At 39.7% G+C, this 16,935-nt stretch overlaps 1 protein-coding gene across 4 annotated transcripts in view; it reads left to right on the top strand.

Annotated features, from left to right (window-relative positions):
• The window catches only part of SCUBE1 (signal peptide, CUB domain and EGF like domain containing 1), a 220,980-nt gene that overhangs the window by 126,971 nt on the left and 77,074 nt on the right, over nucleotides 1-16,935 (top strand). For all 4 annotated transcript variants that reach the window (XM_075507209.1, XM_075507200.1, XM_075507192.1 and 1 more), the window contains one exon: nucleotides 14,701-14,817. In XM_075507209.1, coding sequence (XP_075363324.1) covers nucleotides 14,701-14,817 — 117 coding nt within the window. The remainder of the gene's footprint in view (nucleotides 1-14,700; nucleotides 14,818-16,935) is intronic.

Here is a 16,935-nt window from a genome sequence, read left to right as displayed (position 1 = left end):
CCTCTGCCTAGATTGTTCTGTAGTGTAGGAAGCACTTCAAGTCATTTGGAAAATCACACCAACAAGGACCAGCTTTCCCAGGCTGGGATATGTTATATGTATACCTATATTACATTCCATCCCTGATTTCCTAAGAGTGGCTTACAGGCAGGGCTTTGGTCTGTCTATATTCATGGCACTTAACCAGCAATTAAAGTAGTATTTTCACTAGTTTTGTATTTTCCCTTGTTGTGGCAAGAATCATTTGAGTTCTGCAGATGGCTTCTCTTTCATTTTTAGTAGCCTTCTAGCCATTAATAATGAGCACCCAGCTACCTGCCTGGAGAGCCAAGTGTGCAGTCCACTAAGACCATTTCCTCTCCACAACAATCAGTAGAGATGTGAGCTGTGAAAATTGCACTTTGCATATTTCTCACATGGATTAGCTTATGACAGAGAACATCACTGCATGTTATATGGGACAGAATCATCTCTTTTTTTGCCTTAAGGTGAGCTTGCTTTGAAAAGTGTACTTCCACTATCAGTTCAACTCCAACGATCTCAAACGTTGCAGCAGATAGCCAGAGCCAGTTCAGACTAGTAGATCACAAGTGCGGGTTCTGCTTTGGCCACTCTCATGACATGCCAGTACTCCTTTCTCTATGTGCTGGTCAGCTCTTTCATCCAGTCTTGTGCCTCCTAGATGTACCTAGAAACATCAGCCAAGGTAACTGTGTTTATCCTGTCCTGGCCAAAGCCGTTTTGATTTCAGGAGATTTTTATCCAGTACCTACAATGGATTTTAATGAGCTGCTCACATCATATCAAAAAAACCCACAATTTGAGCTTATGGTCATGACTTACTGCATTTGCAGCAAAGGCAAACATTTTAGCATCTGTTACATCAAATAGAGATATTTACAACTTTAGAGCTGATCCTCCTTACGTTAGGTTTACCCATTTGAACCTAAAGTAGTACCGAACTTCAGATATCTTGAGTCATCTGAGCTTAATAATCAGCCATATGGTGTTTTTTCCTAAACCACAATTATCTATTAGGCTACCCTATTCACCGTGGACATCAAGCACGCTTTGGCTTTTATTTGTCTGGGAGCAGATCCTTTAGGAGCACCCCTCACCTGATAGCCTCAGTGGCAGGAAGGTACCTAGTTATAGCTATTTCCACCCCAGATTATCACTGCAGGTAACAGATTGTGTCAGGCCTGATTGGTCAGGTCAGAACCATCAGATGTGAGCTGAACATACTCCCCAGGAGTTCAAGGCAGAAGGGCCATCTGAAGCACCATCCTTGCTTCTGCAGTTGCCCCTCACAGAGGCTTCTGGGCATTATGCAGCTCTTAGCAGAGCAGTCCTCTACATTCTCTGTTTCTGATGAATCAAGATCCTCCTTCACATAGTTTGCATAAAATAGGGACTACAGAGGGCACACACCCAGTGTGTGAACTTCATATTGATAATCATGGGAGGAGAAAGCAAGGTCACTTACTTGAGATGCATTGTCCATATGCACATTCATATGGTCAGCCACCCTTCTCCCCTTCTTTCACCTAGTCCACCTGGAAATTCTTGGGATTCCAGAGCTGAGAAGAACTGATACTATGGGACTGTGTGGTCTTAAGGCTAAAAAAATTCAGGTCTTAACTTCCAAGGATCTATGCCCTGTATGAACGTGCATATGAATAACAGATAAAAACCTTCTAATTTCTCTAGTATGCAGCCTTCTTTTTACTTCCACCTCTCCCTATGACACATTGCAAATTTGAGGATTAGTCTTTTCTACTGAAGATCATAAGCTTGGTAGAACAGCAAGGGAGTGCTCCTTTGCAGCTCAGGAAGGAGCTGTAGAACTCTAGAACTTACTGAAGCCATGCATTCTTTACCTAAAAAATCCTTTAATCTGATGAGAGTTTTCTGGCAAAAGCCTTTCTTTTTTCTTGAAAGTAAGTTTTGTGGTTTTCACAGTGCTTTTGCTTGGAATGATCTTCAGAAACAGAGAGATAGAATGTACACAGTAGTCTCATTAGAACATTCATTTGAAATGTGAAGAATTTATACTGCAGACCTTTTCATGGTGATTTGCCACCCATGTTCAAGGAGAATGTTGGGCTGTAAAGTCAGACTAACTCATCATTGCCTCATGAAGGTGCTCTACCCTTGGGGCCAGTATTGATAACCGATAGCCTGATGAGGGCTTGGGATTCTTCAGTTTCAATAAACATAAAAGAATAGAAAATGGGACCTGGGTTTCTAACATGGCATGTAATGCCCTAACTACCAAGCCATTGGAATAAGGACTGTTATGAGCTCTGGTTTTCCATTAGAAAATTTCCAAAAGTCTTAGGTTGTTTTATTCCAATGTGAATTAAAAAGTGGATTCTGCAGGCTTCATTTTTGGTTCTCTTTCAAAATGGAATGAGAGTTTCCAGGTGATCCTACTCCCAGTTTTTGGTCTCGAAGAGCAGGGAGGTGGACAAGCTAATGTTTGTTTTCAAGTGTTGTTCCAAAGCAATTAACTTCTGTCGTAGTTACAGCCTACCAAGGGTCACTTTAAGCCAAGAGCACCTTTTCAGTATGTGCTTCAGTTCCTAGCTTTGTTGTACTGCCTCCTAGGACTCTTTCAAATTATTTAAAATACGTCTTTATTTCTCTGAATGGCTTTTATCCGACTTAGAAATGCTCACTGTCAGAAAGCCAAGTGTGCTGCTCTGTATGCATCACAATCTTTTTGTGCTTTAATCAATAAAGCATTTAAAACATATTATTAACAGGCATATTGCCAGGAGGATCCCTAACTCAGTTACTAACTGTGAAACCAAGACGTCACTTTAACTCTTTCTGTCAGTTCTGCTTTCCTATATGAAATCATAGAAAACAGGGGGAAGGAATCCCTGAGGTCATTCATGCATTCTCTCTCCCAAGGGCAGATCCTTTCATCTTGAGTTATCGTCACTTTTATTCATTGAGTTTGTGAATGGTGTGCTATTTCCTGTAGAAATTGCCTTTCTTCATTTCTTTGCTGATGATAAAGACTCTGACCTTATCCAGAATTCCTACCAATACCTTCCATTGTTTTGCTTTTCCATTTTAAATGAAAGGATTTGTCCAAGGTCAGGAGATAATACTCCTTCTCAATGTTCAGAGTATTTCAGGTTTTCTTAAATGCAGCTTCTCTATTTAGAAAACGCACCACAAGCACAACTAATAGTACTATTTTTAAGGGACCGGACTGGACTCATCCAGTGCTTATAAAACACTTGATCCAATCTATCAAGTGACATTCCCTAAATATGTAGTGTTCCCAGAAGAGGAATCGAACTTTTCTGAAATGAGAGCTGCGGGATTCATGATTCAGTGCAAGATTCACCTAGTTGTTTCTTCACACATTCCGTATGTGGCAGTGCAGAATTCTCATCCTATTTTCATGCAAATAAAATTCTACTAATCATGAAATTGCAAGGAAATGAAGAGACAAGCATAACGGAGTGAAGAATTCCACATCCTGCAAGTTACCCTTTCTGTCTCACCTTTTTCATTCCCTGAATATGAAGCTCTTTCAGTTTCTCCTTCATCTGTTCACAGCTATTTGTTTCTTTCATTATACTCTTTTGAATGCTCTTTCTCTATCCTTTCAGCATCACAGAGCATAATTTGCATGAGAATAACATAGTTCTCACTTAACTGAAAATTCAAATATTTTGGTTGTGTGTTTAGTTTCTCCTTGTGCTTGTTGTCCTTTGGGTCCCTCCTTGTACCCTGATCTCATGCCATATACCACATGTACTGCTGCTTGCAGTAAAATTCTTTTTATGGATGGCAGCAGCAGTCTTAGCATGTTCTCTGTCTCGTTGCTTTCTTACTCATACTGCATATTCCCTCTTACTTAAAGTCAAGCTCATTTGTATAATCAACAGAATATTTTTTTTTAAATTGCCCTTCCTGAGTTAAGTTTTAATCTCTTCCAAGTTTCAGGCTTTCAGAATTTGTGTGATTTTGGTCAGAATTTGAGTGGGATTTTGAGTGGTTTTTTATGCAATTAAATAGTCTTTGTTGTTAGTTAGGCATGGTCATGCAGTTCACCTGCATACAGCAGTGATGCCACTAGTGGTTAAAATTATTGCTGTAAGAATCTCTGATATAACATAAATGTTAAGAGGAGGAGTGTACTATGCAAAAACCCAATATACCTGGAATTCAGAAAGAGCTGTGTTTGGTGGAGATTGTGCTGTGATACCAACATGAAGGAAACAGATGAGATGTCAGCACAGGCTACCTTTGAGCCAGAGTGAGCAAAGAGCATTTTCAGATGTGAGAGGAGATGAGATACAAGTTACGGGCTAATTTGATTCCAGATACTTTTTATAGTAAACTGAATGAGTTCAATGTTCTTTAAGGTGAGGGAGCCAGTACCACTCAGCTGAGCAGGATCTGGCCCTCCCATAGAACTGTTCTAATACCTTAGCATCATCACTGTTTCATAAGTGTAATTTAATAGTAGCTGGCAAAACGGAGTCCTGGTGTTGGTCCTTATGAGGGCTCCAAAATGCTACAGTGATGCAAAGAATCATTACAGATTATGGCAATTAATGGTTTAAGATTAGGCCTTCTCAAAATAAAACCAATCATTAGTATGTACTTTTTTCCCTCTTAAAAGAATCACCCAATTCCTGGCAGTTTCCTTTGAAATCCTACTTTAAAAAATAAATCCAGTTTAAATTTAAGATAGGACTGATATCCTGTGTGCACTATCTAGGCCTGCTTCTGCAATTTCATTTCTGCTGAGATGTACTGTAAAATCTGTCGGGAGTCAGTGCAGGACATAAAGCAAATGAGGCGAGAATGGCAATTCTTGTGATAGCTATCAGGGTGATGAACATTAACAGGGCATTTTTCAGTTTTTCAGTATTCATACTTACAGATTGCCAGATATTTGGCTTTCACAGATATCCTTAATCTTTCCTCACTTGTTCAAGTATATAAGTTTTCCTGTCTTGTACACACAGCCTGGAGAGTCAGTTTGTGTTTCACTGTGAATTAAATACAGACAAATCAACTCATTTTTATGTGTTTAGGATAGGTAAACAGGTTATCTCTTGGTTCAGACTCAGTAGCAGTTTACAACAGCTTTAGTTACAGCACATCTGCTGAGGAACACAGATTGCTAGTAGTTTAACCCTTTTTGTCACTCCAGTTGCAAGGCAATATTACTTCACAGGCACCTCATTAGGAAAAAATGGTCTAAGGTATTAGACCCTTTTTTGGTCTAATATACCTCATAGTTGCACTGGCTAAAACACTGGGTGCTCTAAAGCTGCTATTCTGCTTGCCACCTTTAGCTTTCAGTTACATCAAGATTGACTTGTTCATGTGTCTGAGCCCTGAATTTAAGACAGTTATTCTGAGCATAAGATACTGTGTTCAGATCTTGTGCAAAATTCAGACCAAGTGTAGAAGTAGATATGATTGCACTCTGAGTATTATTACTCATAACTTTGCTTGGGCTATGACCTACTTGATAGGACCTGATAGCTACTCTAAATTCACAGCTCCAGATTGCTACATCATGAATTGCTCTTTGGCTGGCATAAAAGTTGGGTCAAAATAAGCTTCTCTAATGTGGCGCAGATTTTGGGAGCAAAGCCCAACCACCCTATTTCTGCTGACCCCAGTGAGCTTTAGGCTACTGCAAATGAATTCCAAATGAAAGGCAGTTGAATTGCTAGTTTGCTTTAACTTGTCAGTGTTATCATTTGACCAATCATAGGAACTAGGTAGAGAAAACAAGCATTTTTCCCCTTTCATGGCTTTGTTTCAGCTGTACTGACCTCTTACCATGTCATCCTAAATGGTTTACAGAAATCTGGCAAACTTAGAAAACATTCTTTGTTTTGGAGGACTGCTATCTCGTCTTCTCCCTTTTGTCTTAAACTCAGACATTGCCCAGATTTGTGTCTTTGGACAGCATTAAACACCTCAATAGTCTTTTAAATTTGAGAATCAGCACAAACCTGCCTCTCCATGTTTCCAACAGCAATTACCATCAAACCAGTTACTAATTACTAATTTGTGTTAATTAGTAAGAAAAGAGGGCACACACTGCACATTTTTCAGTGTATGGATTTCACTGTCTCTGGAGTTTGATGGCATAAACCTACAGATGTGACCAAACCTAATCTTTTATTGCCTACCTGTTGCTGCAAAACATCCTTTTCCTCTGCACAAGGCCTTAAGACAGGAGGTCCGTCTAACCTTCCTCTCTGATTCAGAGGAGATGGCAATCATTAGCTATACAGAATTTTTTCATTTCATTTCTTCCAACAACTTTTTGTATATAAGAAGTTGCCGTTGACTGTCCCTCTCATGCTTTTCCTAAGAGATAGATGATCAAGACAGCAGCTGCTGCAAGACTTCCTTGAATGTAGGTGATGACTTAAGTTGCTTCCCTCTCCATTTTCACTTGAGGCTATATATGATTTCTTTTGTTTTCACTACAGCTGACCACTTTTGGTCTTCTGTTAAGGCTTCTTTGCATGTTTATACACACATTGTTGAAAACAGCTCTTTCATTTACAGTTGTTCTCTGCTCTTTCCAGTCGTGATCAAGAGTTGGATAACAAATAGGGCTTCTGGATCCTGTTGACTGCAGACTGCCATGCTGAGTAACAGGAAAGATCAGAGAATCACTTCTCCATATCTCCAAAGGAAAAACCTTGATGCTAGATGGCTTGGTTTTGCTTTCATGCCTTGTGGCTGAAAGGCTCTTCATGATAGAGCTGCATATTGATCAGACAAAGGGAAGTGACATTGATCACTAGTGCAATATTTCTATACTTTTTATACATTCTGGGCATAACATGAAATTAAGATCATCCTCCTTCATGCAGAGATCCACACAGCACTCCTCTGTCTTGTATGTTGCTCAGGATACAGCAGCACGGGCCAACACAGTAGAAATACACTACATTGACTAGTATCTCAGTGGCCTGCACAATGGCACAGTGACTGCAAAATGGCATTTCTGCTTTTAGACAGTAATAGTAAAAGCCCAAGTTATATTCAACATCTTTTCCTGAGGGCTCTTTGTGACTGCCACCTGGCTCAGCCTTCTTGTGTGACGGGCAGGATTACACCTTTACAGTGCAAAGAGGGTGCTTACCTGAGATTACCTTCTTGCCTACCACCCAAAGAACCTTATTTTGGTTTAGGTCTTCTGAAAAAATATGATTGATCACTTTGTTACTTGTCCATTTCATTCCTTATACCTGTGTACAGCATCTTTACGTTTTTAAAATCTTTTTATCTTTTAGAAGAATAATTTGAATATTTATGTTACCTTAAGCAAATTTTTATCCCACAGAATAGTATATCAATGGGATTTTTTAAGTAGAACATAATTAGAGCCAATCCAAAATGACTGACCTTGGTTAAGACAAAACAGAGACACCAACCTGTCTGTTATATAATGCTTTTTCATATTAATCCTGTTGCATATTATGCTAATCTAAAGGAATTTAAGAGTGGATAGAAAAGATGAAATTCTCTTATCCCTGTAAAAAGTTACATTTACGGAGGAAGAAATATCAGGGCAAAAAGTAAATTAAGAGTAGGGAGTGTCAAGTCTTGCTTTTAATTTTGGTACTATTCATAGTAATTTCTGTACTATTGGTAGCAATAAAAACAACAGTATTTTATATTTATAGAGCATGTGTGCTAATGAATTTCAGATCTTACGAGTATAGGAAATACTGCATCTATTTTATATGAGGAGACGAGTATATCACAAAATTTCTTGTGAGCTTCAGTGCAAGTAATTTGCCAAGGGTGACATAGCAGCTTATGGGAAGCTAGGGAAGAAATTTAGGTCTCTACTTCCATGCTCCAACTTTCCAAACATGAGCATTTCCTATTGGAAATATCATAGAATCATAGAATATCTCAAGTTGGAAGGGACCCAACTCCCTGCTCCTCGCAGAACTACCTAAAACTAAACCATATGACCAAGAGCATGATCCAGATGCTCCTTGAATTCTGACAGGCTTGGTGCTGTGACCACTTCCCTGGGGAACCTGTTCCAGTGACCGACCCCCCTCTCAGTGAAGAACCTTTTTCTAATGTCCAATCTGAACTTCCCCTGATGCAGCTCATTCCATTTCCTCATGTCCCTTCGCTGGTCACCAGAGAGAGGAGATCAGCAACCCCCCTCCGCTGCCCCCCTTGAGGAAGTTGTAGACTGCGATGAGGTCACCCTTCAGCCTTCTCTTCTCCAAGCTGAACAAGCCAAGTGACCTCAGCCGCTTCTCATAAATCTTGCCTTCAAGGCATTTCACCATCTTGGTCACCCTCGTCTGGACACACTCTAATAGTTTGATGTCTTTCTTGTATTGAGGCACCCAAAACTGCACACAGTACTCAAGGTGGGGCCACACCCCCAGTACTGTGTGCAGTGTAGAGCGGGACAATCATCTCCTTCGACCGGCTAGCCATGCTGTGTTTGATGCACCCCAGGACATGGTTGGCCCTTTTGGCTGCCAGGGCACACTGTTGTCTCATACTCAACTTGCCATCAACCCAAGCCCCCAGATCTCTTTCTGTGGGGCTGCTCTCCAGCCTCTTGTCCCCCAGCTTGTACGTATAACCAGGATTACCCCATCCCAGGTGCACAATCCAGGACTTGCTCTTGTTAAATTTCATTGGTTGGTGATTGCCCAGCTCTCTAGTCTGTCAAGATCTCTCTGTAAGGCCTCTCTACCCTCGAGGGAGTCCACAGCTCCTCCTAGTTTAGTATCATTGGTGATACTAGATGTATCAGATATGTATTGGCGATATGAATGTATCAGATTCCAAAGAGATCTTGAGCTTGAATAGGATACTGAGTAGACATGAACTGTGCCCTTGAATTTGACATGCTGCTTGCTGTGTTCATGGTACTTCCCTTCTCCCTCCTCCTCTCCAGTATTCTTTATCAGAAATAAAGTAAAAGTGAAACTCAGATTCTTTAGTCTCTGTAGGATATGTGAATCAGTTTCATTGAATCATAGACTCATGTAAGTTGGAAGGGACTTCTGGAGGTCATCTAATCCAACTTCTTGCTCAAAGAAAGGGCAACTATACCAGGTTGCTCAGGGCCATGTCCAGTTGAGTTTTGAGTAACTCCAAGGACGTAGATTTCACAGCTTACCTGGGAACCTGGTTCCTGTTTTTGACCACTCTCATGGTGAAAAATTTTTACCTTGTATCAAACTGGAATTTCCCATATTCTAACTTCTGTTTGTTGCCTCTTGTCCTTCCACTGTGCACCTCCAAGAAAAGTCTTGTTCCGTCTTCTTTGTACTGTCCCATTAGTTAGCTGTAGACAGAAATAAGATCTCCTCTGAGCATTCTCTTGTTAAGGCTGAACAGCTCTCAGCTTCTCAGCCTCATCATATGCTCCAGCCCCCTAAACATGATCTTGGTAGACCTCCACTGAATTTGCTGTAGTATGTCCATGTCTTTCTTGCACTGGAATGCCCAGAACTGGACATGGCATTCCAGATGTTGTTTCTCCAAGCACCAAATAGAGGCATAGGGTCACTTCTCTTGATCTTCTACTTGTACTCTTACTAATACAAGCCAGGATATTGTTGGCCTTCTTTGCCTTAAGGAAATACTGCTGACTTCCATTCAACTTGTCCATCAGGGACCCCAGGTTTTTCTCCAAAATTGCTTTCTACCCAGTCAATTCTAAGCCTGTTTTGTTGTATGGCATTATTTCATCCCATACGCAGGACTTGGGTTTGCCTTCAGTGAAGCTCATAATGTTCCCCTCAGGCCATTTTTTCCAGCCTGCTAAGGCCCCTCTGAATAGCAGCCCAGCTCTGTGGTGTATTGACCACTCCCCCAATTTGGTATCATCCACAAATTTGCAGAAAGTGCCATCCATCCCATAGTCCAGGTTCTTAGTAGAGACAGTAGGCAGTATTGGCCCTAATATCACTAGCTGAAGCTGAGAGGTAGCTCTAGTGACTGCCAGCTGGACTTTGTACCACTGATTCAATCCTTTGAGTCCAGCCAATTTTCCACTCCTTGTATTATCCACTTATCCAGTGGGGCCATAAGGGTACTATGGAAGACCCTGTCAAAGCACTTGCTAAACTTAAGGTGAAAAACATCCACAGTTCTCCCCTTATCCACAGTGTAAGTCATGCCATTGTAAAAGGCAATCGGGTTAATCAGGCATGGGTTGCCCTCAGTAAGTCGATGCTGGCTGTTCCCAATCATCTTCCTGTCTTTCATGTTCTTGCAAATGGCTTCCAGGAAGATTTGCTCCATAAACTTATGGAGGTCTGATGCAAGGCTGGCTGGCCTGTAGTTCCCCAGATCCCGCCTCTTGCCTTTCTTGATGTTTACCTTGTCCAGTCATCAGGAACCCTACCCTGTCCTCATGACTTATCAAAGATTATAGAGAGCAACCTCACTAAGACATATATTACTGCATGATCTTCATATCTATCCCTTCTAGTCCCATAGACCTATATAAGTTTGTTCTGCTTTGCACTATATCTCAGTTCCTAAAACATTGGTTTGGATCTTAGCTCAGATTGACCCAGGCTGCCAAAGTGAATAATAAAGATTCCAAGATTTGCCTGATTTTGAGCAATACCCTTAAAATCACATCATGTTCTTTTGATCATAGAGATAAAATGAAGTCACAAAAATTGGAGGCAGATTTTGGAGACACCTGTCTTCGAGGCAGTTTTTTAGTGGCTTTATGAAATAATTGGCCACTTCCAAAAAACAGATTTGAATAGAAGCTTACATTTTGCATGGTTATGGTTACCTGGTTCATAAAAGAAGCTGAAATGTAGGTTTTCAGAAATGTTCCCAAACCATGACATGTGTTGAGAGTTTCAGGTATTTAATAGTATTCAAAGCGAAAAAAATCCTGCCTGGTGTCAGTCTTCTTTTTAAGAAGTGACCAAGCTCTATTGCCACCTGGTAGAGATTCTGCTTTAGTTCAAAAACTTCAGAACTAGAACCTGGAAAACTGATCTTTCACTGCTAAACCCTTTCAGACACTGAAGTGACATATTAAAGGACTGAATACCCATGTAACTTCACCTGGTAACTTAGTCAACATTCCTGATCCAGTGCTGAAGGACCAACAGCTCAAGCTTGTGCTTTTTAATAGGATATTTTAATATCCAGAAGCACTGCATATGCCATAGTGCAATGGACTATTGTTAAAACAATAAATATCCTAATTGAGTAAAGCATAGGTATAGCATGTTGGTAATGATTTTGGTTACTTCTTGTCTATAGATCCAGGGAGCAGATACATGAGAGATTTTTCCAGAATTAGGAGCTTAGAGTGGAAAAACAAAATGTAAGCTGTCCCAGACTGCCTTATGTAAATAGATGTCCTTTTCTTTAGATCCCTGTTTCTGTCTGAGTTTTCTGGTGGGAATTCAATAAGGATGTAAGTGAGGCTTCAAACATCACTTTAAATTCACAGTAAAGTCTAATAGTTTCAAATGATGAGCTTTATCATCATTCAGAAAGAATCTAAATGCCAATTACATGACACTGCTTCATTTGTGTCTTCCAGTTCTTTTTCTGCTCCCTCATCAGAACAAAAAACATCAGAAATGTGCCAAGAAGTCTGAAACAAACAAACAAAAAGAGTAATAAATATGCTGAGGTTGCCTTTCACAGACAAAAAAACAGTGGGAAATGATCAATATCACTGTGAAGATCTGATCCAAATTTTGAACATCCGTTCTTTCCCTTCCATATAAGCATAGCTTCTCCAACGCGATAGCTTGGAAATAAGTAATTTGCTTCTGCTCTTTATTTGAGACCTAAACCTTGTATTTGCATTTCAAATATATACTAAAGTTTGGTAGTGGTGAGGTGAAGAATGAGTTGAAGTCATTTCTGACAGAAACACAGGTGGTGATGCGCTTTGGTTTACGTTGTACATAGGTAGGCCTCAGCTATTCTATTTGATGTAGCTCGTAATACCTATTTCCCACATTCTGCTATTCACATTCGCTTTCTTTTACCAATGTTTTCTCACGACCTTGAGTTTAAGGAATTTCATCAATACATCTTTCCGATTATGCAAAATGTTAGAGGTACTGTCAGGTGTCCTCTTGCTCACTTGGATCTTCATCCTGTTAGAGTTTGTCATGTATTAAAGTCAGAGTCACCAGGAAAGTTGAAGGGTATTTATCCTTTTTGGTTTGTTTTACTAAATCTCTGTGAAAATAAGAAAAGCTGGCTTGATTCCCCTCTATTTATACATAGAAATAACTCTTGTTCACTGAATGACCCTTACCCTATAGATCCAGTCATCCATGCCATGGGAAAAAAAAATTGTTGTGTCTATTCATTTTCACTGGATGTCATCCAGAAAGCAGAAATATTACTGCTTATGTTCATCTCGTGTGGATGAACTGCAATAAAGGACTCTTCATATGCCAAAGTTAATCTGCTAACATAAGATTTACTGCTCTTTGCAGTGCCATGCCAAACGTACATCTTGAACACTTTTTCCTGTTTTTTAACCTTAACTCTTTGCTCCTGGCAACTCATGCTACCATTAAACTGTACCCAAGTAAAAAAGTTTTAAATGACCTGAAACTTTTTCCCTTCTCTGAAACATAAAATCATTTGATTTTGGCCTCTGAGGACACACACAAACACATTCACATACAAATGGAAATGCCAGCATTGTCATTTACAGAAGAATTCTTCAAGCAGCAGTGTCAGCCTCTAAGTCTATACAATAGTCCCTCCCAGGGGAGTAAATGAAAATCAGAACTATATTACTTAAATGGTTAGGTTCAGGTCCTGCAAGTTGTACCTAAGGTGAGAACCCCACCTGAAAATAAGGAGTTGTGGACTTAGCTCCATTTTCAAAAAGCTGTTCTAAAAAACACGTCAATCCATTTGTTAGCTGTGCTTGCTGGCAGTTATATGCAAATCCATTTGTATACTGATTGCTTTCTCTACATGATGTTATTACATAGCACACATGGCATAAAAAATGTAAAGTCTATCTAGTAGAGCATGTGTGAATGTATATGGTCGGCAGAGTTCTGCCCCATGCTGTTAATGCGTGTGTGCCCCAATCCCTTGCTTTCAGTTTGTTTGTAAGTGCCAGCAGCTTATTCCACGACTGATGTAGAGGTCTGTGCCAGTGCACAAGAAAAAAAAAAAAACAGTTACACTTTTTTTCTCTTATTTTGAAGCAGTGAAGTCCCTCCAAAGGGCCGGTCTAAGTTCACCTTGAGGGCATTAGCAGAGGCTACTTTAAAATAAAAATCTTTTAGTACTAGTCAGTTGAAAGATAAAGCCTTTTCTGTTCTGTGTAAATAATTTTTGATCAGTGTACTGTTCTAAGGCAATTCCCGATTAGCATATCCTATAGCTTATTGTCGGACCCTGTCCACAGGGTACAATTGTGACACAGACTGTGAATATTCAGCAATAGGAGTCTGTAAATCTGAGTAGGTAATGACAAAGCCTCTTTAGGGAAAGCCAGAATGAGGTGAGCTGAGTAGAATAATGGCAGTCTTGGGGGGCAGGGGGGTATTTTGATTTAAGCAAAGCCAGAGCAACTGAAAAAGATACTATTAAAAGGACTTGCTCTCAGAAGTAAATAGTTTTCAGATAAATGCACAGTTCAAACTGACATGCTAAACTGGCATCCTTACATCCACTCTATTCTCTGGATCAAAGCAAAGTTAATCATTTCACTTGCCTTTTATCTATTTTATGGATGTGTGTGTGGCTATGTGTGCGTATGTATGTGTATGGTGTGCGCATGTGCACACGCAAGTAACAGAAAATAATGGCAATGAGGGAGGGGTTTTTGCTTTTTCTGTAATGAAGTTGAAGCTTTTTTTATAATGTAGTGGTACCTAATAGTCATTGGCCACTGTTGTAAAAGCTCAGAAGTATTGCAGCTTTCTCTTGCCTGTGTTTGCCCAGCCACCCTTCTACATACTACAAGCACTGGGAAATTTCAATGACACAGCTTGGAATGGGTTCAGTGACCTCAATTATGCCCTCCCACCCACTCCAAACTCCTTTCAATTTGCAAAAAGCTTTAAGTGGACAAAACCCAGATGCCTTTTGCTTGTAGTTCAGTAAGAACAGATTGGGCATGTAGATTCTTGTCAAAGTGATATATGTAGTTCATTTTCCATTAACTCTTTCTTAACTAAGGATTTTAAATTCTCAGTTCCAAGTCTAGCACTCTGCTTTGCTTTCTACTGCTTTTTAAAGTTCATTAGGCCTACAACATCATTTAAAAAAATGAACCTTAAAAAGCCTTGGCTAGACATTGACTGATACGAAACAGACCGAATGTTTGGTTCTGCTTTTAAAGGCAATCACTTTTTTTTCTTTTTAAACTAGTTTGATATGTAATAACCCATCCTGTTGCCTAAGACAGTTCAAAAGCACTACCTAAATATAATAAATAAAAGCACCAGTTTGGGGGGAGAAAGAAATCATGACTTGTGGAAATGATTTACCAGTCAAAACCAGTACATGGGCCCTGATGACCTTGAGAGCTTGCTTCAGTTGGCTTGCCTAAACTTAGATTGCTTTCATAATGTTGTAATATTGCCCCAAAGAGTCGGTGCCTCTCCCCTCCCCCAGAACATTTCATTACACTCCCTTTCTCCCTCTCTCTCTTTCTCTTTCATTCTGCAGAAACATGTGCTGTCAATAACGGAGGCTGTGATCGGACTTGCAAGGATACCGCGACAGGGGTACGATGCAGTTGCCCAGTTGGATTTACCCTGCAGCCTGATGGGAAAACGTGCAAAGGTCAGCTTCTGTTTGCTTTGCAATGCATCATTTGCCTTCAGCGGTTCCAGTACAAGATGTAAATATTCAGTTATTTAATCAATACTTTTAAGTTAAGGCAATACTGGCACAGTGATTGAGTTCATTAGCTTTCTCCTTCCTTAATTTTTCTGTATTTACCTATTTCAATCATTTTTCTTTCTATTTATTAGAGGGTTTTATTACTGCAAAGAAATGAGATACAGAGGTCAAACTGTTTCAAACTGACCAGAGATTTAGAGGAACAACTCTGAGCTGCAAAAAGCCTTCAGTTTCAAAGGACAGTCTGATACCCTTGTAAAACTTCAATCTATTCACATCTAACGGTGTCTGAATTTGTCTATTCAAAAAGCGAGTTAAAATTCTCAACCAGTACTTTCTTACCTGCAGATAATCAACTGGTTATTACTAAGTGAAGCCAAGCAAAAGATGCAGAGGTATTGCTCAGAAAAACCCAGACAATTGTCCATTTCTGCCCCTTCAAAACATAAGTAGCCAGCTACAAAGGAAAACCAAAACAACCCTTACTAGTGCCCAGGTCTAAACTGTACAGCTGGTGCTCAGATTTTACTGTTCCAAAGGCAGCACGAGAACCTTGGCATTTTGTCCTTCATGAGTGTGTTAAAACTGAGGTCAGGGGAAGGGAGAACAGAAAAGAGCATCTGATATCACTGTCAACATCTGTTGTCAGTTAAGGAGACAGGGACAGTTCTCAAATATCCCTGCAGAATCACACTTAATGGCACTATGCACGTGAGTAGATTTGGATACATGTTGTTAGGACCAGGCCCTCCACCAACCATTTTCCCAGCTTCCTATGTATTTCTTTTGAGCTCCACTGCAAGAGACTTGGTGATAGACATCCAGGAGGACATTGCATATATTGTTGTCACAGAGAATACTTTTTTTATCACTCAGTGACTTATCATACGTTGACCCAGCTTACTAAGAAACTATTGGGACTTTTTTCCTTCAAAGTAACCAGAAATGTCAGAATATCTTCAGGGCTTGATGTTACTTAAAATAGTAAAACCCACAAAAATAAACAGAAAATGTGTGGTTTCCTCTTGCTCCAGGCTGAAAAATCCCAGTGCTCGGGCATGATCCTGTTAGTATTTATAGAAATAACAGTCCATTTGCCTGTTTATTTGAAAATAAAACATTTAAACTGCCATTGCACACAATGTTAATAGTTAAGGGTGAGCACACATCAAAAATTAGTCGTTTTAGTTCAAGCCACATAAAAATAAATCTTCATTTTTACAGGCAGACTAGCTAAGCCATAGCAGAGCAGTAACAGTGATTCCAGCAAGTGCTTAAAAAGGAGGCATTTTAATACTGTAACATACACCTAGACTTGATCATAATGTTTATTATTGAAACTGCATCACGAAAAAAAAGATTAATTCTAAATTTAGAAGTTTGGCCATAGAACTAATATGAAACAATATTTATATAATAATCAAGTCTACAATTAGTGCTACAGACAAAATGAAATATTCAACTGATCCTCAAACCAAATACCCTAGCTCTAAGCTCTTTCACGTTTTTTTTCTTTTCCCCTTTTTTATGAGAAGAAAATATAAGAAACAGAATCTGTATTTTTATGATGCTGTAGATTCTTTCTTACTTTCTTAAAATAAGCAGCAACTGGAAATTCACATGGTTTAACAAACCAACCAGGCCATTTCTTTTTAACCTTTATTGACATTTTAGGAAATACTCTTCATCATAAAATGGTAAAACATAAGTTTTGCATTTAATTTAACTGTAATTAATAATATTTATCGCATGTATTGCACTGTGAGATTTCTGGGCTAGATTCTGCTTCCCTGAAGCTAAAGTAACTTCCCATTTTAAATCTGTGCACAAAGGGTCCTGCACTTAAACTGACCAGTGAAGCTTCTTCCGTAGCTTTCGCAGGCAGCCCTTAGTCAAGACTGCTTTCTAAGATTTACATCTTCTGAGTGCAAAGGTGAGCATTTTGGTGGAGTGACATTGATGCCTTCTTGGCTTCTTTTGCTTATAGGTAAAGCCTGGAAAAGGCTGGGGTGGGGAAATTCAGTGTGCACTTATTCCTTCCTCTGAGTTCTACAGGAA

This window comes from Mycteria americana, chromosome 1, assembly GCF_035582795.1.
Source record: "Mycteria americana isolate JAX WOST 10 ecotype Jacksonville Zoo and Gardens chromosome 1, USCA_MyAme_1.0, whole genome shotgun sequence".
NCBI lineage: Eukaryota > Metazoa > Chordata > Aves > Ciconiiformes > Ciconiidae > Mycteria > Mycteria americana.
Note: the sequence above shows the minus strand (reverse complement) of the source record. Positions and strands in the feature narration are given on the sequence as shown.